Source organism: Artibeus jamaicensis, unplaced genomic scaffold (assembly GCF_021234435.1).
Source record: "Artibeus jamaicensis isolate MK-2021 breed Jamaican fruit bat unplaced genomic scaffold, CSHL_Jam_final scaffold_537, whole genome shotgun sequence".
In the NCBI taxonomy this organism is placed as follows: Eukaryota; Metazoa; Chordata; class Mammalia; order Chiroptera; family Phyllostomidae; genus Artibeus; species Artibeus jamaicensis.
Genome location: NW_026522047.1, coordinates 1,670,684 through 1,691,287, shown reverse-complemented (window position 1 = coordinate 1,691,287; position 20,604 = coordinate 1,670,684). Strand labels below are relative to the sequence as shown.

Sequence of the window (20,604 nt, the reverse complement as noted above, 5' to 3'; positions counted from 1 at the left end):
CTACCTGCTGTGTGGGAACCCGGGGCTGGAGTCAGGCTGAGGGAGGGCCTGCCCCACGTAGCCCAAGGCGGTGGGCCGGCTGCTTGTCTGCAAGGTGACCCTCCTGGGTCACCCTTGGGGGCCTGCCCCGGGTTTGTCATGTTGCCCCTGGAAGGGCAGGTCCCCTTCGCTGTCCCACCGATCACCTGGGTGTGAGCGTAGCTGGGCGTGAGCAGCAAAGCCTGGTACCTAGTCCAGCTGCCACACTGAAAAGAACCAGTGGTTCTTAAAAGCCAAAAGAACCAGTGGGGGAGTTATTTTAATGGTCCACTTGTTTGGAACCAACGTATGTCACAGGTGACAAAATCGCATATGCAAATCACTAGCAATGAGTAACCCAGTGATATCCTGAAGGAAGAAATGTCATCCATAATGGTATCAAAAAATAAGGCTGGTAAAAAATGCAACCACATAAGTGCTGAGACCTGCACAGTGAAGGGAGCAGACCGGTGTCTCAGTTGGTGCTCACGGCCGACCAGAGGCACGGCCACTGTCAAACTTCCCGCCACGCCCGCTTCGAGAAACGGAATAGCCGGTGTGGCTCTGTGGGCCGGGTGCCGCCCGCATGGTGAAATCTCACTGGTTCGATTCTGTGTCAGGGCCACGCGTCCGGGCTGTGGGGCAGGTCCCTGGTCGGGACACCTGGGAGAGGCACCCCATGACGTTTTTCTCACATCTCGATGTATTTCCCCGTCTCTTTCTTCCTCCCTCTCTCTAAAAATAAACAAGTCAAAGTCTTTAAAAGAGAGGAAGAGGCGGAAAAGCTGACCCCACAATGCACACAGAGTGTCAGGCCCAAACTGGCTGTGGCTGGGCGTTGCCGGGCCCCCCTCCCTGGCTTCACAGCTGCCGTGACCTGGAGGACCGATTTAGGGCCCAGGGATGAGTCCATTCTTCTAGGCTCAACTCGTTTTCCACAAGGGGCCAGGAAGGTCAGCACCGACGCGGAGGCAGCTGAGTATCCGCACGGAGAGGACGCACGTTGGGCCGTTCCCTTACGAATCATGCAAAAAGCTAACTCGGAGTGGATCACAGACCTAACAGAAGAACTAAGACTGACAGAAAGGAATGTGGGTGTGACCCAGTGTGACCGTGGATGAGGCAACAGCTTCTTCTTTATGGCAGACGAAACAAGAGGGGACTTGCACTTGGGCGAATTGGAAGTGGGTGAGCCTGACAGCACACTCCAGCGCGTGCAAAGGATGAGAGGGCCGTTTTGCCGTTCACGGGGCTCAGGCCAGGAGCCGAGCGCTGCAGCTCAACAACCGCGTCTCTCGACCCATGACCACCTAGGAGGGAACGGACTGAGGGCCCAAGCCGGCGGTCCCCAGATGCGCAGCGGCACCCTAGAAGGAGCCGGTCACCAAGCAAAGGCACCGGATACCCGGACAATGACGGGCAGCCGCGGATGTTGGTGAGGATGAGGAGGAACCGAAACCCCCATAGCTGCTGGTGGGAATGTAACTGGCGCAGCTGCTGTGGGCAGCCGCCGGCAGTTCCTCAACGACCCAAACACAGCCGCAGCGTGAGGCCCGTTCATGCCGCTGCTAGGAGTGCAGGGCGCAGAAGGAAAACACAGGTCCCCACAAAAGCTTCCCTGGAATATGCTTGTAGCCGCCTGTTCGCCGAAACGGGGCAGAAGCCCCAGTGTGCACAGACGCACGGAAGGCTCAGTGGGCGTGTCCTTGTGACACGGGGCGGCCGGCAGTGAAAGGACGCAGGCCTCACACGGGGCCCATGGATGCACTTTGAAGACGTGACCTTCGGTGACACACGAGAGTAACAACACAAGGCCACTAATTGTGTGATCCACTTGTACAAAATGCCCCCAGCGGGAAAGTTCGTGCAACAGGAAGCGGACTGGGGGTGGAGGGCCCAGCCTGGGGCCGAGCCCCCGAGCAGACACACCGAGGTGCACCGACAGCCACTTGGCTGCGCCCTGGCAGCGTTGATGTGGTGCGGTTTTCACGGACTGAAAAACTAAGTCGTGCGTGCCCTGACTGTGTGGCTCACTGGGCTGGGCATCGTCCTGCAAAGCAAAAGGTTTCCGGTTCAATTCCCGGTTGGGGCACACGGCTGTGTTGCAGGTTCAGTCCCTGGCGGGGGGGGGGGGGGGGCTCAGGGGGGTAACTAATCAATGTTTCTCTCCCTCTCCTCCTTCCCTTTCCCTCTCTCAAAAGATAAATTAATTAAATCTTTAAAAATAATTAAATTGGGCGGCTGGCTCATGGCACCGAGGGTGCGTCCTTTCTTGCCGCTGTTCTCTGGAGGCCCCGGCTCCTGCCCCGCCGACCCCAGAACAGAGGGTGATGGGCGGCAGTGAGTGGTGCCAGGGGACCAGAGACAAGGCAGCCGGGGTGTTGACGGTTGCGGTTGACCGGCTGGGCCCACAGGCAGCTGCAGAGGCACTGGCTCCGGCCTGGGGCTGGAGGCTGTGGGGGAGGGGACACCGCAGAGCGGGGTGCTGGCCTCTGTGCTCCCCCAAAAGGTCCCTGGATGCCTGAAACCTGCTGACTCCCAGCAGCGAGTGCACCTGCTCTTCCAGGGGGAGGCGGAGCAGCAGCTGCACCCCCGAGACCTCACCTCCCCGGGCAATGACACCCTCCGCTTCTTTGGGGACAACTTCACTGAACGGGCACCGCCCTTTTGGGCACCACACCCCACACCCACGCACTTGGCCTCGCAGGAACCACCCCTGGGGCGCCTTCCACGGGCCTGGGCCCGGGCCTCAGAGGCACCTGCAGACTCGAGCGCTGGTTCCCCAGCCCCGAGGAGACAGGTGCGTCTCGCCCCAACGAGACGGCTCCGGCCTGGCTCCAGGACACTGCCCAGCCCTGACCCCATCTGCACGGGCCTTGGGAGGCCCCACCTGGCTGGTGACCGACGGCGGCATGCCACGTTCCGCCTCGACGCCAGGGTTTCCATCTCTCCCTTCCTCTGCGGGCCCCAGTCTCGTGTGGCCTGCTGTGTCCGCGCCAGAAGGGGCCTGGGGCAGGGAGTGAGGGGGCTCACATCCCCTCACCGACGGCAGATGGCAGGCGGACACCAGAGTCAGGGTCCAGGGACACGAACTATGTACAGGGACTGGACACTGCTGCCCCAAAGGCCTGCTGGTCCGGGCAGTGTGGGACAGGTGGGCCTCCCCTCGTCCTGTCCCCAGGGCCTGCACCCAGCCAGTCTAACAGGTGGACCCACCAGCGACCTCTTTCATGGCCAGGTTTCGGGTGAGCTGTTCCTGGGTCAGAGGGCTCCGGGTCACAGGGTCAAGGCGGCCCACACGCTGCAGTGACAACAGGGTCAGAAGGTGTGCGGTGGGCCCAGGCCCCAGCCCCCGCAGGTCCTCCCCAGCAGGTGTCCCTCAATGTCCTTGCCGTCACAGGTGAGGCTGCTCAGCGTGATGCACAGCTCCCACCTCACCTCGAAGCGGAGGCTGCCACACGGGGCCAGGAGTGCCCCGCGTGTGCACCGCACAGGGCAAAGGCAGTGTCGGGACAGGGACACCTCTCAAGCCCGTGCCTCCCACAGGCCCCAGAGACCAGACGGCTCGCCTTTCTCTTGCCCACCTGAGAGAAGCGCACGCACACGTCGGCTAAGTCCTCGCCGGGCGGGGAACTGAGCGGCCGTGTGCGGGCCGGCACCGACTCCCGTCCCCGGACACAGACCCAGCAGAAGCCCGGGCACCCACACACACAGAGGCCCCCACACAGGCTGGGCGCCCTCACGAGCTTGGCTGCACCCAGGCCTGTGGGCCCGGATGCACACACGTCCCCTTGGTCACCCTCGCGGTTCCCCAGACACTCCTCCAGGGCCAAGGGGCTGACCGGGGACTGGTCACAGACAGGTCTGGCTGGGAAAGGCCGGACTCCACCCCAACCTCAGGGTTGTTCAAGCCTCATCCCCTGTGTCCTGTTTCCTGGGGTTGGTTGGCCCTCAATAATACTAGTGTTCGTGAAAAACACTAAATCGTAATCTGTAAGTTATGTAAATCACACTCACAGAAGTAAAGCCTCTTCAGACAGGCCACTCCGCCACCGCACATCCCTGTGCTCTCTGATCCACAGCTACTCCTGTCCCTTCAGCAGCCACCCGGTGAAAAGCAGCACCGGGCCGAGCTGCAGCCGGGACGCTCCTGGCCTGCGGTTGCTGGGAGCCCTCGGACCCCGGTGGGAGGGTTGCCCCGGGCACAGGCCTGTGCAGCCAGCCCATCAGGACACTGGCAGCTCTGTCCCAACCCCCCAGAGTCTCCCCAGACTTGGGTGGGGCTCACCCTTCACTCCCAGGACTGCGCAGTGTTGGGGCAGCCAGTGCATCGTCCAGAGGAGCTCAGAGCCACACCGGCTCCTTCAACGAGACGGCATCCCGTGGGGATGGGCGGCCGGTGATGCCTGCGGGCAGCGGCTGCTGCCCTGTGAGGGGACACGGGGCAGATGCTCAAGGGACCAGAACACAGAAGCTGCAGGACCGCCCAGCCTGGAGACTGCCACCTCTGGGCCACAAGGGAACCACTGGCACCCCGGGATGCAGGTCTGCAGCCTTGTCCCAGCCGGGCTGCAGGGCGAGGGCCGTGGTCCTCAGGGACAGTCCAGGCCTGGGCCACCACCACCCCCACCCTCGTCCGTGCTGCTGAGACCTGCGGAGGCGACCAACACGACCCCGTCTTTCTGTCCCCACAGAGCAGCGTCCTGGCTCCCCCTTGCCACCCTCCTCTCCCTCACAAGGGGGTCCAGGCCAGAGTCGGGGCTCGTCCTGGCTCCTCCAGCTTGTCCTGTGACCACCCCACAGCACCTCTGCTCCACTGAGGGGCAGGAGGGAGGAGCACACAGGGGCTTGCACAGCCTGCTGTCCTGCGCTTCCAGGCCGTCACCAAATGCCCTGTCCCACCACAGCTGCCTCCTCGGGTCCCCAGGTGTCCTCGATCATGGAAACCCTGCTAGTCCCAGGGGACAGGCAAAAGGGACTGGTTCCTGGGCTGCATCCACCAGGCACCCAACCCCACCTGGAGCCTGGACACCAGAGAGGGGGCCTGGGACAACAGAGGAGGTGTGGGCTGTGGGGGCGGGCTCCCCCTGGGCTGGAGGGGTGTCTGTGTGACCGCTTGCAGGGGCCCTGTGTGGGCACAGTGAGACCTGCACAAGGGCTGGGGAGGGGGAAGGGAGGGGGGCCTCTGGGCAGGAGAAAGCCCCAGGACCCGCCCCAGCCCTGAATGAGCCACAAGAATGGTCAGCAGATTTCTCAAAAGAGACCTTACAGGCAAGAAGGGGCTGGAAAGAAATATTCCAAGTCATGAAATCTAAAGACCTACAACCAAGATTGCTCTACCCAGCAAAACTTTCGTTTAGAACGGAAGGACAGATAAGGTGCTTCTCAGATAAGACCAAATTCAAGGAGTTCATCATCACCAAGCCCTTATTATATGAAATGTTAAAGGGACTTATCTAAGAAAAAGAAGTTAAAGAAACATGAACAGTGAAAGGACAACAAGCTCACTGTTATTAACAACCACACCTAAAACGAAAGCAAACTAAAAGGACAGCCAGATCAGGAGTGGAAACATAGAAATGAAGATCTCAAAGAGGGTTAGCAACAGGGGAGTGTGAGGAGGAGACGGGGAGAGAAGGTACAGAAAATAAGTAGCATAGACAGTAGATAGAAAATAGATGGGGGGGGGCAAGAATAGTATGGGAAATATAGAACCTAAAGGACTTGAGACACATGGACATAAGCTAAAGGGGGGGTAATGGTGGGGTGGGGGGGGCAGGGTGGAGGGGAATGAAGGGGGGAATAGAACAACTGTAACAGCATAAACAATTCAAAAAAAATAAATTTATTAAAAAAAAAAAAAAAAAAAAGAATGGTCCCGAGTGACAGGGTCAGGAAGCGGCCGTTACACTGCAGGCTGCCCTGCACTGTCTTCTCCTGTCACCTGACACTCGTGGGTTTTTCCACCTTCTTGTACCCGTGAAATCACCAGGTTTGAAAACCGCAGTAAATCAACACTTCCTAAAAGGCAGAACTACCCTGAACAGGGAGGGGCCCCCAGCACTGTCCAGCGCATAAAAGCACCCTGCTCAGGGCTCTGCTTCAGGAAGCTTCCACCATCCTGCCTTGAGACCACACCAGCTCCCCAAAGCCAGAGATGATCAAGGAGGAACACGAGGTGGCCATCATGGGGGCACCCCAGGGCCCAGGACCCGTGGTGTCCACCGTGGTCAACATCCAGCCTGAGACCGCCGTGCCCGACCACATCGTCTGGTCCCTGTTCAACACGCTCTTCTTCAACTTCTGCTGCCTGGGCTTCGTGGCGTTCGCCTACTCTGTGAAGGTGGGTGGGGCGTGTGGGCCCCCGGGCGGGGGTCCTCCTGCCCACATGGCTGTGGGACTGTGGAGTCATTGGGTCTGTGCACATGTGGGTGTACAGGTCACTGTATGTACCAGGTGCATGGGGGTGGCAGGGTCAGGACTCTGAGCAATTTTCTACTGACCATCCAGAAATTAGTTCTCTCAGAAAGAACAAAGGGACTCCCCCACCCTGACTGCCTGTGGGGTGAGGACAGCAGAGGGGTCAGAGCAGGGGGAGGAGGGGCCCTGGGACCCCTGGAGAGGCTGAGAGGCTCTGAGGGAGGGATATGATTGACCATGACCTACTCAGACTCCAGAGAACAGGCAGAGGAGGGTCCTGATCAGGGCTCTGGGCAGGGACCAGCAGGGGAGGACCTGAGTCACAGCAGCTGGCTCTGCCCAGGCCCCACTCCAGGCCCCCCTCACCTCACCATCTCTTCTCCCCCAGTCTAGGGACCGGAAGATGGTGGGTGACGTGATTGGCGCCCAGAGCTACGCGTCCACCGCCAAGTGCCTGAACATCTGCGCCCTGCTCCTGGGCCTCCTTGGGACCATAGGGTCCATTGTTCTTCTGGTGCTGGTGGTGTTGCCGACAGTCAGCTATGCAATAACACAGGCCATGCAGAACCACGGAGGCTACTAGTGTCTGCCTGCCGCTGCTGAACCGCGTCCTCCCAGCCACTGGCCTTGGGCCTCCTTGTCACGTTTACTGGCATCATCTCTGCTGTCAAAATTTCTGTCATTTGACTGGCTTGCTGATGATATGGAAGAAATTCTGACATCATGAAGACTTAGGTTTCTGGAGGCTGCCCATAGCCTGAGGCTGTCACCTCTTCACAGCTGTTCCTACCCACGTGTGTCCCCAACTGAAGGCAACAAAGGACATGTACCTGACTGCCGCGGTCCGGCCGCAGCGGGTCAAGGGGTCCCACTGGTGGGGGTAGGCGTCGGCGCTGGGTAACAGACGACAACACGCCTCAAAGGACAGTGAAGCTCTGTTCCGTTTATTGCAAGTACAAGCAGGTTTTTATATTTTCATTTTAGGTAGTGATTAACATTTGCAATATAACATGATCATTTAAGCAGAAAAAATCAATACAAAGGTAATCAGTATAAGTATGAAAGTTCCCATAGATTTAGTTAAAGATTATTTTAACTAGGAGAACCATTAATCAGACAATTAGGAGTATCTTATTGTATATTAAAGTTTCTCAGAATTTGGCATAGGGCAAAAGGATACGCTAGATTGAGTAGAGAAAATAGGAAATTTATTATAAGGCCCTTTGATGTCTAACTTAGCTATCTACCCTTTTTTTGCTTAAAATGTTTTTCTGTGTACCATAAATTCTGACTCCCTAGTGACTGTTTAGTTTGTAATAACTAACTAGCTTTTGTTATTTCTTTGCCTGTCTAGTTGATATATATTCTTATTCAAGGTAAAGGAGGGGCTATTCCTACGTTGCAGGGGGCTTTCAAGGGTACTTCTTTTAAGTTTCTCTAGGAGTTCTTTTATAGACATGTTTTGTACTTTGATTCCCTCTAAGAAAGCAGTGAGATCATCTCCTGATTTCCTAGAGTATTCTATCTTATCTTGGATGTTTTTCCAATGATCTGTTATTGATTAAGCTTGAATTCTCAGATTGTTCTGGTTGTTTCTTTGTACCTATATTCCCTGACGTTTCTAGTATGATATTATTATTCTGTTCACTGAGCCGGGAAAGGTCTAGGCACACTATCTGAATCACTGCCAGGGTATTCATAATGATTAAAGCAAAAAGGGTCATGATCCCCAAAGCAAGCACAATCACAATAGGTATTGCAGGGCCTTCCATGCCACGTCCACCAAGTTGGAAACTGCTTCCTTGAAGTTTTACACCCCCTCTCAAGACCTTGTCACGGAGAGAGGGATCTAACAGTGGATGTGGCAGTGGACGTGGCACCTGACAACGTTGTGCTTTCACCTGGGGAGGGTCCTGTGAGAGTCCCCATCTGCCCCTGGGGCTGAGCCCACCCCACACCCCATCCCACCTGCTTGCTGGCTTGGCGGTGGGGTGGAGCTTGTCCTTGGGCCTTACCTGCACCTGGCCCCCAGCTGGGGCAACAGAGGGAACAGTTAGGGGTGGGGGGTCTCTCCTTCCCAGAGGTCTGAGCCCCGACCCAGGATGGGAGCATTTGAGGTACGGAGGCCCTGGTCCATAGCTCCCTCAGTCTTGAACATTTCCATAGATCCAGAAGGCTGCAGGGGACAGGACTCTGGGAGTCCACAGGTCACCTGGCGAGGCAGCCCCAGGTTTCCCTGCTCTTCAGGTGGAAGAGAAACCCAGGCCTGACCTGGAAGTAAGCTCCAAACCTGGTTCTCTCAAGGCTTCCAGATATTGTACACTAAGAGGTGGCCCAGGGCAGATGCAGGGGATACCAGCAGGAGAGGGGTATTAGGAGCTGGGCCCGCCCAGACTGCCCCTTCCTCCCTGTGCCGAGTCCCAGCTGTGGACCCTGCACACCCTCACCCCCACCTCCTTTCTGCCCCCAACAGCAGCGCACCAACTTCAGGAGTCAGCTGAGTATGGGATTCCTTGGATAAGCCATAGGATGTCACTCTGGAGTAGGAGCCTTTCCCAGCGCTGCTGATGCACGTGGGGCCTGGGGCTGTCCTCAGCTTGACTGGTTCCCTCCCCCCAAGCCCTGTACAGTCACCAGGGAGAGACTGGGGAAAGTCCGGGGGGGGGGGATGGAGGGCGGGGGGGACACAGGCTTGTTTGTGTCTGGCAGGTGAACCCATCTCCACATGAGCCTTGCTCTTTGGGGACCTGTGTGTGCCTGGGCCCCAGCTTTGGGGCTCTGGTCTGAAGTGAGCAGGTCTTCCTGCCGGGTTCTTGTTTGGTCTCTGTACCTTACTCCTCCATCCCTCCCCGTGGCAGCCCCTGTGGCACCCTGACTTCGAGGCCAAATGCAGACGGTGCTTTGATGGCCCTGGGCGATGCCTAGAGCGAGAGCGGGAAACAGGTCTGAGGAGGAGGGGGTCAGACTCAGGGAATGGGGTCCTGCTGGAGGGGACGCTGGCGGACCTGTCCCTCTAGGTCAGAGAAGAATTTGCCCGTGGCGGGACAAGGAAGGGGCGCCGCCACGTGATCGCGACCCCAGTCCAGGAGCCCAGAGCGAGTGGTTGTACATTCTTTGCAGGGCACCGGTCAGGACCTGCGCGCAGCACTGCAGCGGCCAGCTTCTGGGCGGCTGAGACTCGGGACAAAGGTGCCGCCGGGCGGAAGGCTGACCGTCTTGCGCAGCCAGCAGACCAGCCGCGCTCTGGAGATAAAGGAAAATTACAAGAGCGCCTGAGGCATCACGCAGGCGCAGTGCAGGCCCGTCCAAAGGTCCTGGTTGCCGTTCGCTGGGCTCCCGAGGACTCAACCCCGAGCTCCCGGAGTCCTAGGAGCAGCCCCAATAGCTCCAGGTGGAATGTGGGTGGACGAGGCGTCACCTACAGCAGGGTGGGCGTTGCCAGGACGATGGGTGGGGTGTACGGCAGCCCTGGGTTCACAGAGTTCTGTGAACCAGACAGTGGCACAGGACCTGGTAGGTAGGTGTGGCAGGAAAGGGGCGGAGCATCGGGGGCTGGGCGGGGAGTTATGGGCTGGAGCAAGGGGGCGTGACTGGAAGTGGAGGGCGAGGCTGGACGTGGGTGGTCCGAATGCGAACCTAGCGTTTGGCGGGCGGGGGCCAGGTGTCGGCGGAGCACCGGCAGGTCCGGCCCGAACGGCTCGGATGGGCGGGCTCCGAGTAGGCCGGAGAGGAGCAACGGTGGGCGCAGGTGGGCGTGACTGGAGTGGGGTCAGCGGAACCTAATTTGGTGCAGGGCCAAAAGGGAGAAGCTCGTTGGGACAGGGGAGTGTGGGCGGGGACCAGTGCAAGTGGGTGGGGCGGAAGGGGAGCGGCGGAGGCGGGCCGAAAGGCGGAGGCGTTGCTGGCATTCCCCTGGGTGTTCTTAGGAGAGTGTGTTCTCTTCGCCTTCTACCAGCAGGGAGACCTGGAGGGAGACGGGGAGGCCGGGGTACTGCGGACTCTGCCCAGCCCGGGTACGGCCCTTAGGCCGAGCAGGGCAGAGCAGGACAATATGTTCCTGCGCAGAGGATGGCCCCACCACTTTGTGCGGTGGACTGCAGCCCTTTCTGACCGGTTAGAGTGTGTGCGCAGTCGGACGGGCAAGCCGGGACTCCCACAGGTCCCCTCCCCAGGTAAAAACACAACATTGTACATGCCTGTCCTTTATTGAATTCAGTTGTTGACACAGGTGCATATAAACAGCTGTAGGAAGGGTGACAGCCTCAGGCTATCGCAGCCACCAGAAGCCTCCTAAATCTTCGTGACGTCAGAATTTCTTCCATGTCATCAGCGAGCATGTCAAATGATGAAAATTACCGTGATGGAGATGATAGCTAAGAGCCTGTGCCACCCTGCATGCCCTGCCCTGTTGCACGATGGCCTTTCGGCTACACCACCAGCACCAGAAGAACAATGGACCCTATGGTCCCAAGGAGGCACAGGACCAGGGCCCAGATGTTCAGGCACTTGGCAGTGGACGCGTAGCTCCGGGCCCCAATCACGTCACCCACCATCTTCCGGTCCCTAGACTGGGGGAGAAGAGCTGGTGAGGTGAGGGGGGCCTGGAGTGGGGCCTGGGCAGAGCCAGCTGCTGTGACTCAGGTCCTCCCCTGCTGGTCCCTGCCCAGAGCCCCTCCCCCTGCCCTTCAGCCAGATCAGGACCCTCCTCTGCCTGTTCTCTGGAGCCTGGGCAGGTCATGGTCAAGGGGGTCCCTCCCCCAGAACCTCTCAGCCTCTCCAGGGGTCCCAGGGCCCCTCCTCCCCCAGACCTGCTCTCTCTGCTGGCCACATCCCACAGGGGTCAGGGTGTGGGAGTCCCTTTGCCCTTTTTGACAGAGCCCTGGGATTACGTGTGAGTCTAAGGGATATGTTACTGGGCCATTCAGTAGGGACTTAACTGGCAGCCTCCCGGCGACCTGCACACCCACATGCACAATTAGAAGGGTGTCCCCATAATGGACCATCCGGGCAGCAAACCCCGGAGCTCACTCCCACTTTCCTGACAGGCGCACATGCACCCACCCACCTTCACAGAGTAGGCGAATGCCACGAAGCCCAGGCAGCAGACGTTGAGGAAGATCGTGTTGAACAGGGACCAGACGATGTGGTCGGGCACGATGGTCTCGGGCTGGATGTTGACCACGGTGGTTGTCACAGGCGCTGAGATCTGGGGAGCCCCCAGCACAGCCACCCCGTGTTCCTCCTTGACCACACTATAGGATGGGGGGACCTCGGCATGCAGGCCATTGATGAAGTGCTGGGAATTGTGGTTCATGGTCCCTACACAGAGCAAATGTCCTCAGGACCCAGGGGTGCTGTGGGCTCAGTGCGTGCGTCCCCTCCTTGCTTGTTTCAATTTCTCCCAAGTTTCCTTTTGTAACTTCTTGGAAATTGGGGATTGGCTGTGCACAAGGAAGGGAGTGTCAGATTACACGGCGGCAGGGGACGGAGAAGGCTGAGGGCCCGAGGGGTGGGGGGCTTTTGTGTCTCCACCCCTAGAGTCTCGCCTTGCCCAGGTGCACTGGCTCCTCCTCTGGAGTGTGATGGGGACGGTGCTCCAGGGTGGGAGTCACCCTCCTGAAGGGGAGCAGGGCTTTCACTAGCAAGTGTGCTGCTTGTTTTAATTTTAAAATACTTGTTAACTCATTTTAAAAACAGCTATAGCCCTGGCTGGTATGGCTCAGTGGTTGAGCACCAACCTGATATCCAAAGGGTCACTGGTCCAGTTCCAGGTCAGGGCAGATGCCTGGGCTGCCGGCCAGGTTCCCTGGCTGTGGGTTTGGGAGACACAGCCCGGCATGACACCCCCACCCGCTGTGAGCTCCCACTACTGGATGCCTGGGATCGTGGGGACGCCAGCAGCACCTGTGGCCTCTCCCATGGAAGGGCCACGCCTGCTGTGCAGCCCCAGGGGGGTGGCAAGGGGCGCCTGGCAGTGTTCCCTGGGCAAAGCTGGGCTTTCCATCCCCTCGAACCCTCCACAGGACCCTGTCCCCAGCCCTGATATTTCCCTCTCGGTGCACAGGGGTGCAGACTACCGCCTGTGGACCACAACAAGCTGATTGCTTCAGGGCAGTGTCCCAGGAGGGGAGGTGGAGCTGCGCCCCCACCCCCCTGCACCCTGAGTGAAAGTGGGGCACACACAGAAAGAACTCAGACCCTCCTGCATTCAGCTTTCCGGTTGCCAGGACACGCCTGCTGGCACTCGGGTGGGGCGAGGAGCACACCCAGGCAGGCAGGAGGACGGAGACGGGTCTCCCCCACGACTCGGCAGCCCTGAGCCCGGCCGGGTCACACCGCCAGCTGTCCAGCATCACAGGAAACACGGTGCTAGTGCGGGCTAGAGGGGGGAGCCCTTGGAGTCCCGTGTATGGTCTCCACTGTCTGGGGAAGAAGGCCTGAAACTGGGGAGTGGGGGACAGGGGCCACAGTGCCCGAAGCAGCAGCCCAGAGATCACCTTGGGTCACAGCCCCAACTTGGAGGAACTGCCTCCTGTCCTGCATCTGTCTGACAACAGGACAAACAAATGAGTCTGGAGCAAGAGAAGGATCCGGGCTCACAGACCCACACACGCACACCTGAGTTTAGGTACTCACGTCCCCTTTGCTGCGCCTGCCCCCCCCCAAGCCAGCACTGTATTGACCCATTAATCAGTGTGTAACTGTGCTACTGCCTCCGTCCAAATGCATGAGTCCTCAGAACAAAGGATGTGCCCTCTTGGCTCTTTCCTCTCAAGCCGACAGGCCTCAGGTCACCGAGCCCCTGGCTACCCAGGGGTTTCCCATGCTGGCCTTCAGCCGCCCTTAATTCTACCAGGCAGCTTTGCCCCGAAACGAGGCCTCACCTCTCACGCTGGAGAGGTCTGTTCTCTCCATGCACAAACCACTAATGAACTGCTTGCACACCAGTGGATTTGCTGATCTGCACAATTCTTTCTGTGCATCAGTAAGAAGAACCAGGTCTCCCCATCACCAAAGTGTCCAAGGCCACCCACCTCTGGCAGCCCCCTCCCCCCATCATGGCCACCAGGGAGCTTGTTGCTACCCTGGTTTACATGCGGTCACCCGGAGGGAGCCCTGGGCCCCAGAGCTGCCAGTGCCCACTGCCCTGGGTCTTCAGGACAGGGAGCAGGGAGGGGCCTGGCCAGAACATTCCCAAAGCCCCTCCCACAAAAGGCTTCAGCTCACAGCCACACACCTGGGCTGCAGTGCTCACCTGTCTGGAAGTCCCTCTGGAGCCCCGCCCACCACCCTGCCCCAGCCTGTGGGCCTGGAAGAAGGGCCAGTGTCAGCCTCAGTGGGCCCAGGACACTCCAGGACCCCCAGTGGAAGGGGCCCTTTTCCTCGGAACTGTCCCGAGGCCTGTGAACCCCCCTAAGCATTTGTAGATGCTCCAGTCCCTACAGTAAGGATGGGAAGGGACCTCCCAGGGACCTTTCCTACAGAAAAGAGACCAAAACAGACAAGGAAATGCGTGTCTCAGCACAGGAAACTTTGTTCCGCGTCTGCTTGCCCTGTCTCTGACACCCCCAAACTTGGATGCCGTCCGTCGGGCAGAGGCCCTGCCCCCTGGGAACCCGGGAGGCACAGGCCCAGCCGGGCTTGGGCAGCCCCCTCTGCTCCCCTGCCTGTGCCTCTGGGAAAGAAGGCCAGCGGCAGGTCCGCAGGGGCCACCTGCATGGGAAGCTCTCTGCTCAGCCGCCCCTCCCACCTTTATCTAAACCCTCGGCACAGCCCTTGCTTAGACAGCACAAGTGTTCGCTCTGCAGGAAGAGTCTGGACGGAGGCAGAGAGATGACCCAGACACTGATGTCCAAGTGTCAGGCGCCTGGGCCACCCTCCTGGTGGCAGGGTGGGCAGAGATGGCCCCTTGTGTGGAACCTACAGGCTTGGCCTTGCCAGTGTGTGCCCTGGGCCTTGGGGGGTGGGTGTCAGTGGGTGTGGAGGGTCCACAGCTGGGGTCTGGGGCACAGGGAGGAAGGGGCAGGCTGGGCCGGGCGGGCTCCCAACCCTCCCGACCCACTGGTTGTGGGCCGGGTCTGCCCTGGGCCACCCCTTAAACCCGACATCTGGAAGCCACGAGAGAACCAGGTTGGAGCTTACTTCCAGGTCAGGGCCGGGTTTCTCTTCCACCTGAAGAGCAGGGAAACCCAGGGCTGCCTCTCCAGGTGGCCTGTGGACTCCCGGAGTCCTGTCCCCTGCAGCCTTTTGGAGCCGATGGGGGTGTTCAGGACAAAGGGTGCTCTGGACAAGGACTCTGTGCCTCACATGATCTCATTCTGGTCAATGCTGAATCCCCTGGGGAGGAGGGACCCCCATCCCAAACTTCTCCACTGGCGGCCTAAGTTGGGAGCCAAGTTCAGATAAGGCCTTAGGACAAGGTCTGCCCCGCCGGTAAAGCAGCAAGCAGGTGGGATGGGGTGTGGGGTGGGCTCAGCCTTGACATGCAGGCCGGGACTGTCACTGGACCCCTCCCCAGGTGAAAGCACACCTTTGTCAAGTGCGTGTCCTTTACTGCATTCAGTGGTGGACACCAGTGCTTAGCAACAGCTGCGAAGAGGTGACAGCCACCAGACGCCTCCTAACTCTTCACGGCGTCAGAATTTCTTCCATATTAACAAGGAGCCAGTGAAACTGAAACCGGAAGAGACACCTGCGTTCGGGCTGCGGGTCACTGCCAAACCCAATGAGCAGAGACAGGCATTGACTCTTCATGGGCCCTTTATTCCGATGGTCGGCAATCTGAGAAGATGTTCACACCCTAACAGATCATCTTGTCTTTTCTTTCTAGGCCAAGGTTTTTACAGCAGGGAATAAACAAGGTGTGGTGAGGGGTTTTAAAATTTAAGGCTTAGGTAAAAGGAACTGCAACGTTCAGTCCAGGAGCTCAGTCCAGGGAGGTCCGCTGTCCTCAGGGGCGGGTGGTGGTCTGTCTCGCCCCAGAACACAAAGGCCAGGATGCCTGCACTTCTCCCCAGGCGGTGGTCTTTAGCAGGGCCCTCGGGGGTCGGCTGTTTTCCCTGGAGCCTTATCTATCTGTAGGGTCTGAAACAAAAGCTTGAACATGCGCATGACTCACTAGACTCCTATCTTTTTACCTTAAACTAAAATTTCCCAATTCTTAAAGCCCCCTACCAAAACGATGGACATGGTGACAGCAGAGATGATGCCAGTAAACATGACAAGGAGGCCCAAGGCCAGTGGCTGGGAGGACGCGGTTCAGCAGCGGCAGGCAGACACTAGTAGCCTTCGTGGTTCTGCGTGGCCTGTGTTATTGCATAGCTGACTGTCGGCAACACCACCAGCACCAGAAGAACAATGGACCCTATGGTCCCAAGGAGGCCCAGGAGCAGGGCGGAGATGTTCAGGCACTTGGCGGTGGACGCGTAGCTCTGGGCCCCAATCACGTCACCCACCATCTTCCGGTCCCTAGACTGGGGGAGAAGAAGAGATGGTGAGGTGAGGGGGGCCTGGAGTGGGGCCTGGGCAGAGCCAGCTGCTGTGACTCAGGTCCTCCCCTGCTGGTCCCTGCCCAGAGCCCTGATCAGGACCCTCCTCTGCCTGTTCTCTGGAGTCTGAGTAGGTCATGGTCAATCATATCCCTCCCTCAGAGCCTCTCAGCCTCTCTAGGGGTTCCAAAGGCCCCTCCTCCCCCTGCTCTGACCCCTCTGCTGTCCTCACCCCACAGGCAGTCAGGGTATGGGAGTCCCTTTGTTCTTTCTGAGAGAACTAATTTCTGGGATGAGCAGTAGGTAATTGCTTAGAGTCCTGGGGACCAGTGGTGACCCTGCCACTCCCGTGCCCCTGGTACACACTCACTGTGACTTGTACAGGCACATGTGCACACCCACATGCAATAACTCCCGGTCCTGAGGGCCCTGTGGGCACGAGGACCCCCGCTCGGGGGCCCACACGCCCCACCCACCTTCACAGAGTAGGCGAACGCCACGAAGCCCAGGCAGCAGACGTTGAAGAAGAGCGTGTTGAACAGGGACCAGACGATGTGGTCGGGCACGGCGGTCTCGGGCTGGATGTTGACCACGGTGGTTGTTACGGGTGCTGAGACCTGGGGAGCCCCCAGCACGGCCACCTCGTGCTCCTCCTTGAGCATCTCGTAGGATGGGGGGACTCCGGTTTGGGGGCCGGTGAAGAAGCGCTGGGAATTGCGGCTCATGGTCCCTAAACAGAGAGGCTTCCTCAGGACCCAGGGACGACGTGGGCTCAGTGGGTGCTTCCCCTCCTTGCTACTTTCGGTTTCCCCAAAGTTTCCTTTTCCTGGAGTTTGCGAAATCCAGGATTGGCTGCACGTCGGGAGGGCGGCCCTGGTTGAGTGTCAGGTTACACAGGCTCTGGGGTGGGGACCGCTGGGGCCCGGAGATTTCCTGTCCCCACCACTGGGGTCAGGCCTTGGCCCAGGTACACTGGTTCCACATCTGGAGTGGGATGGACCTTGGGGACGTTTCTGCAGGGTCAAGGTCACCCACCTGAAGCGGACCAGTTTCACTAGAAAGGATGCTTCTTTGACATAAGGATTATTTTAGGCTTTATTGTTGTTAAAAAGCCTGGAGCTCTGAAACAAAGTGGAAATGCCCTAAACAGAAGTCTTGACACTTTCGGGGAGTCTCCTCTGTACCAGGTGAGGGGGCCTGCACTCTGAGGCCGTTGTCAGTGCCGAAGATGGAGAGTCGCTGTCGCTAACACCCCCACTTCCTGGGCTTTTCCCGGTCACGCCCCATAACTGGCCTCCAGGGCCTGCCCCCGCCCCCACCAGTCAATGCCCTGCATTCCCTGGCAATGCTGTTCAAGGTGGTGGCTGGGACCTTTCCTGAGACTGCCAGTTTTCTGGGTCTCTCAGGTGTGTGCCAAAGTCGTTAAACTCGGGGCCCCTGCTGTTAGTCTGCTTTTAACACAGGCCTGTCCCAGCCCAGAACTTACAGGTGTAAGGAGTCCCTGTGTGCATGCCCGAGGCTCTGAAAGGCCAGATCTCAGAAGGGCAGTTGGGAGCTGGAGAGGTCTCCTGGCTTGAGAGGGCAGCGCCCGGAAGCGGGGAGACCCAGAGTTTCCAGCTCTGCCCCGCTCACCGGATGAGCTTCAGGGTGCTAAGGGGGTGGGAGCAGGCAGGCTGGCGAGTTATCGCTGGAGGGCTCAGCGGCGTGGCCGTTTCGTGTCCGGGCATTCGCCTGGACCGCAGACCCTCTGGTTCTCAGGGTGGCACAGGTCCGAGTCTGGCCCGGCCCTGGGTCCTGGGCCTTGTGTGCACGGGCTCCCAGGTTCTGGTTCTGGGTGCGGCTGCCGGTCAGAGCTGAGGTCTCTCGGTCGGCTCCCTCTGAAATCTCCTCTGCGTCTGGTTATACTGGACGGCGTGGTTTTGTGCGTGTCGCTGGCCCCACGCAGGGGCCCTCCTGGTTGTCACACAGAACTCACCTGCAGCCCCAGAGACCGGCTGCTCTGCAGCCCACACCGCGGCTGTGCGGCCGCCGCAAAGGTCGGCCGTGTTCCCACACCTCGGGGTTTGGGGGCGAGAGTTCGGGGAGGCCCGTGCAGGGCGAGGACAGGGAGCGCGGGCCTCAGTTTTACTTTCATTTGCACTTTACTGAAATCTATTTTCATAGTTCATTTTATTGTATTTTCCCCTTCCTATTTATCACTCTTTTGCCCTCTTCCACCTCTACCCACCCCGGCCCGAGCAACCCCCCAGCGCTGGCAGCCTGCTCTCTATCAGTCTGTCCTTATCTGGTGTTAGTCCGGTCAGTTCCTTCGATTCCACGCATGAGTGAGACGTCCACATTGTCACTTCCAAGTGCATTTTATTGGGTTCAGTGGGTTCAGCCACCTCCGAACACAGTGCTGTGTGATTGGGGGGGGTGCGGCAGAGCCGGGAGGGGGTGGGGAGACGGGGTCCCCCTGCTGAGGGCAGCGCCTAGTAGCCTCCGTGGTTCTGCATGGCCTGTGTTATTGCATAGCTGACTGTCGGGAAGACCACCAAGGCCAGAAAAACAATGAACCCTACGGTCCCAAGGAGGCCCAGGACCAGTGTCATGATGTTCAGGCACTTGGCAGTGGACGCGTAGCTCTGGGCCCCAGTCACGTCACCCACCATCTTCCGGTCCCTAGACTGGGGGAGAAGAGATGGTGAGGTGAGGGGGGCCTGGAGTGGGGCCTGAGCAGAGCCAGCTGCTGTGACTCAGGTCCTCCCCTGCTGGTCCCTGCCCAGAGCCCTGATCAGGACCCTCCTCTGCCTGTTCTCTGGAGCCTGGGCAGGTCATGGTCAAGGGGGTCCCTCCCCCAAAACCTCTCAGTCTCTCCAGGGGTCCCAGGGCTCCTCCTCCCCTTCCACTCACCCCACCAGAGGTCAGGGTGTGAGGGTCCCTTTGTTCTTTCTGGGAGAGCTAATGTCTGGATGGTCAGGAGGAAACTGCTTAGAGACTTCGTGAGAAAGGCTGACCCTTCTACCCCATGTGTCTGGTATAGACTGGTTGTGACCTGTACACACACACACATACACACACGTGTGCACACACTCACAACAGCTCCCCGGTCCCCAGGGCCCTGTGGGCAGGAGGACCCCCGGGGGCCCACACGCCCCACCCACCTTCACAGAGTAGGCGAACGCCACGAAGCCCAGGCAGCAGACGTTGAAGAAGAGCGTGTTGAACAGGGACCAGACGATGTGGTCGGGCACGGCGGTCTCGGGCTGGATGTTGACCACGGTGGTTGTCACGGGTGCTGAGACCTGGGGAGCCCCCAGCACGGCCACCTCGTGCTCCTCCTTGGTCATCTCTGGCTTTGGAGAGCAGGTGTCGTCTCAAGGGAAGAAGGTGGCAGCTTCCTGAAGCAGAGCCCTGAGCAGGGTGCTTTCAGGTGCTGGGTGAGCGCTGGGGTGGGGGCTCCCTCTCCAGGGTAGTTCTGGCTTCCCAGAAGTGTTTGTTCCCTGGAGTTTTCCAGACTGGCGATCTGGCTGTGCCTCAGGAGGGTGGGACCCACTGCAGAGGAGCCGTCACCCTCGGAGGGGTGGGAGGAGAACACGTGGTCTCAGAGTGAGTTCCCTGTCCTTGCCTGAGGCAGGACTTGCTCCCTCCCTGGGTGCTCTGGAGGGACAGGTCGCACAGTCAAGCCTGCAACTCGGGGTGGCCTGTGTGGGGCCTCACTCACTCAGCAACACAAAGGAACCACATAGAAGGGTCTGAAATTGAAACTTTGCAATCAGGAGCCGTTCCAGCCGGGTCCTCTGGTCCCAGGCCGGTGTTTTTCCACGACCAAGGTCGATCTTTTTCTCAGGGGGGCTGCTGTTGTTTTGGCTTCTGCGGTAACACATCTCTGGAAGGTCAGACTTCCTGTTTCCGGACCCGTCCAAGCAGAGGGACCGACGCCTGCCATTGCCGTTATCCTGTTGATTGTTAACTGGGACTCTCCTGCACCCGCTCCAGGACAAGCCGTACACACCTATCGTGGCACCGTCTCCAGTCCCACGGGTTCCCCATCTAATTTGCCTTCTCCACCTAATGTATCACCGACGGACTTCAAGTAATCCCGTTAGCCTTCCTCTTTGGATTGTGCTGTATGAAGTAAGATGCCACACTGCTGTCTCCCTGAACGTTTCCTCCATCATTGGAGATTTTGCTTCTAGGCCATGGTTGTTTAGCTCACATAAACTCACAAAAATTCTTACGAGTTTGGACGTTTCTCTGTGGACGGAGCTGTGGTGGGCCGTGTGGGTCTTTCCCAACCTGGACTCACCCCTCCCTTCCCCCTCCACAGGCCCAGGGCTGTGCAGGTCACACTGTCCCCACGCAGACCCCCTCCAGCCCAGGGGGAGCCCCGCCCCTACAGCCCAACCTCCTCCGCTGTCCGGGGACTCCTCTCCGAGGTCCAGCCTCCAGGTGCGGTTGGGTGCCTCGTGGCTGCAGCCCACCAGGACCCTCCCCCGGCCCTCCCCCGTGGTGTTGGAGCCCCACGTGGTGGGCCCTCCTGGGGCACCTCCCTACTGCCTCCAGGCTCCCACGGCTACATGGACACACTGTGGCCTTCAAGCCCCTGGAAGGGCTAAATCGAAGGGAGAAGTGTCCTCAGATTTGCAAGGCTTGGTAACAAAAACAGGATTTTTTGAGTAGGATAACAAATACTTCA

General features: G+C 59.1%; 4 protein-coding genes and 1 long non-coding RNA gene across 5 annotated transcripts; 2 read left to right on the top strand and 3 right to left on the bottom strand.

Moving 5' to 3' along the window:
• The first annotated feature begins 6,057 nt into the window (after window positions 1–6,057).
• LOC128626314 (interferon-induced transmembrane protein 3-like) lies at window positions 6,058–8,016 on the top strand. Its single transcript, XM_053658166.1, has 2 exons — window positions 6,058–6,361; window positions 6,827–8,016. The coding sequence occupies exons 1-2, from the start codon at window positions 6,176–6,178 to the stop codon at window positions 7,019–7,021; spliced, it is 381 nt and encodes a 126-aa protein (XP_053514141.1). The 5' UTR covers window positions 6,058–6,175; the 3' UTR covers window positions 7,022–8,016.
• Window positions 8,017–10,624: 2,608 nt separating this feature from the next.
• Window positions 10,625–11,855, bottom strand: LOC119060978 (interferon-induced transmembrane protein 3-like). Its single transcript, XM_037161340.2, has 2 exons — window positions 11,504–11,855; window positions 10,625–11,006 (listed from the first exon to the last, which is right to left on the bottom strand). Exons 1-2 carry the CDS (start codon window positions 11,750–11,752, stop codon window positions 10,866–10,868), a joined length of 390 nt encoding a protein of 129 aa, XP_037017235.2. The 5' UTR covers window positions 11,753–11,855; the 3' UTR covers window positions 10,625–10,865.
• Window positions 11,856–15,180: 3,325 nt separating this feature from the next.
• On the bottom strand, window positions 15,181–16,754 carry LOC119060976 (interferon-induced transmembrane protein 3-like). Its single transcript, XM_037161338.2, has 2 exons — window positions 16,403–16,754; window positions 15,181–15,911 (listed from the first exon to the last, which is right to left on the bottom strand). The coding sequence occupies exons 1-2, from the start codon at window positions 16,649–16,651 to the stop codon at window positions 15,717–15,719; spliced, it is 444 nt and encodes a 147-aa protein (XP_037017233.2). The 5' UTR covers window positions 16,652–16,754; the 3' UTR covers window positions 15,181–15,716.
• A 249-nt stretch (window positions 16,755–17,003) lies between these two features.
• LOC119060980 (interferon-induced transmembrane protein 1-like) lies at window positions 17,004–19,436 on the bottom strand. Its single transcript, XM_037161341.2, has 2 exons — window positions 19,070–19,436; window positions 17,004–18,592 (listed from the first exon to the last, which is right to left on the bottom strand). Exons 1-2 carry the CDS (start codon window positions 19,253–19,255, stop codon window positions 18,398–18,400), a joined length of 381 nt encoding a protein of 126 aa, XP_037017236.2. The 5' UTR covers window positions 19,256–19,436; the 3' UTR covers window positions 17,004–18,397.
• LOC119060988 (uncharacterized) lies at window positions 19,427–20,142 on the top strand. Its single transcript, XR_008390238.1, has 2 exons — window positions 19,427–19,514; window positions 19,756–20,142. It is a non-coding gene; the product is annotated as an uncharacterized LOC119060988 (long non-coding RNA).
• The last annotated feature ends 462 nt before the right edge of the window (window positions 20,143–20,604 follow it).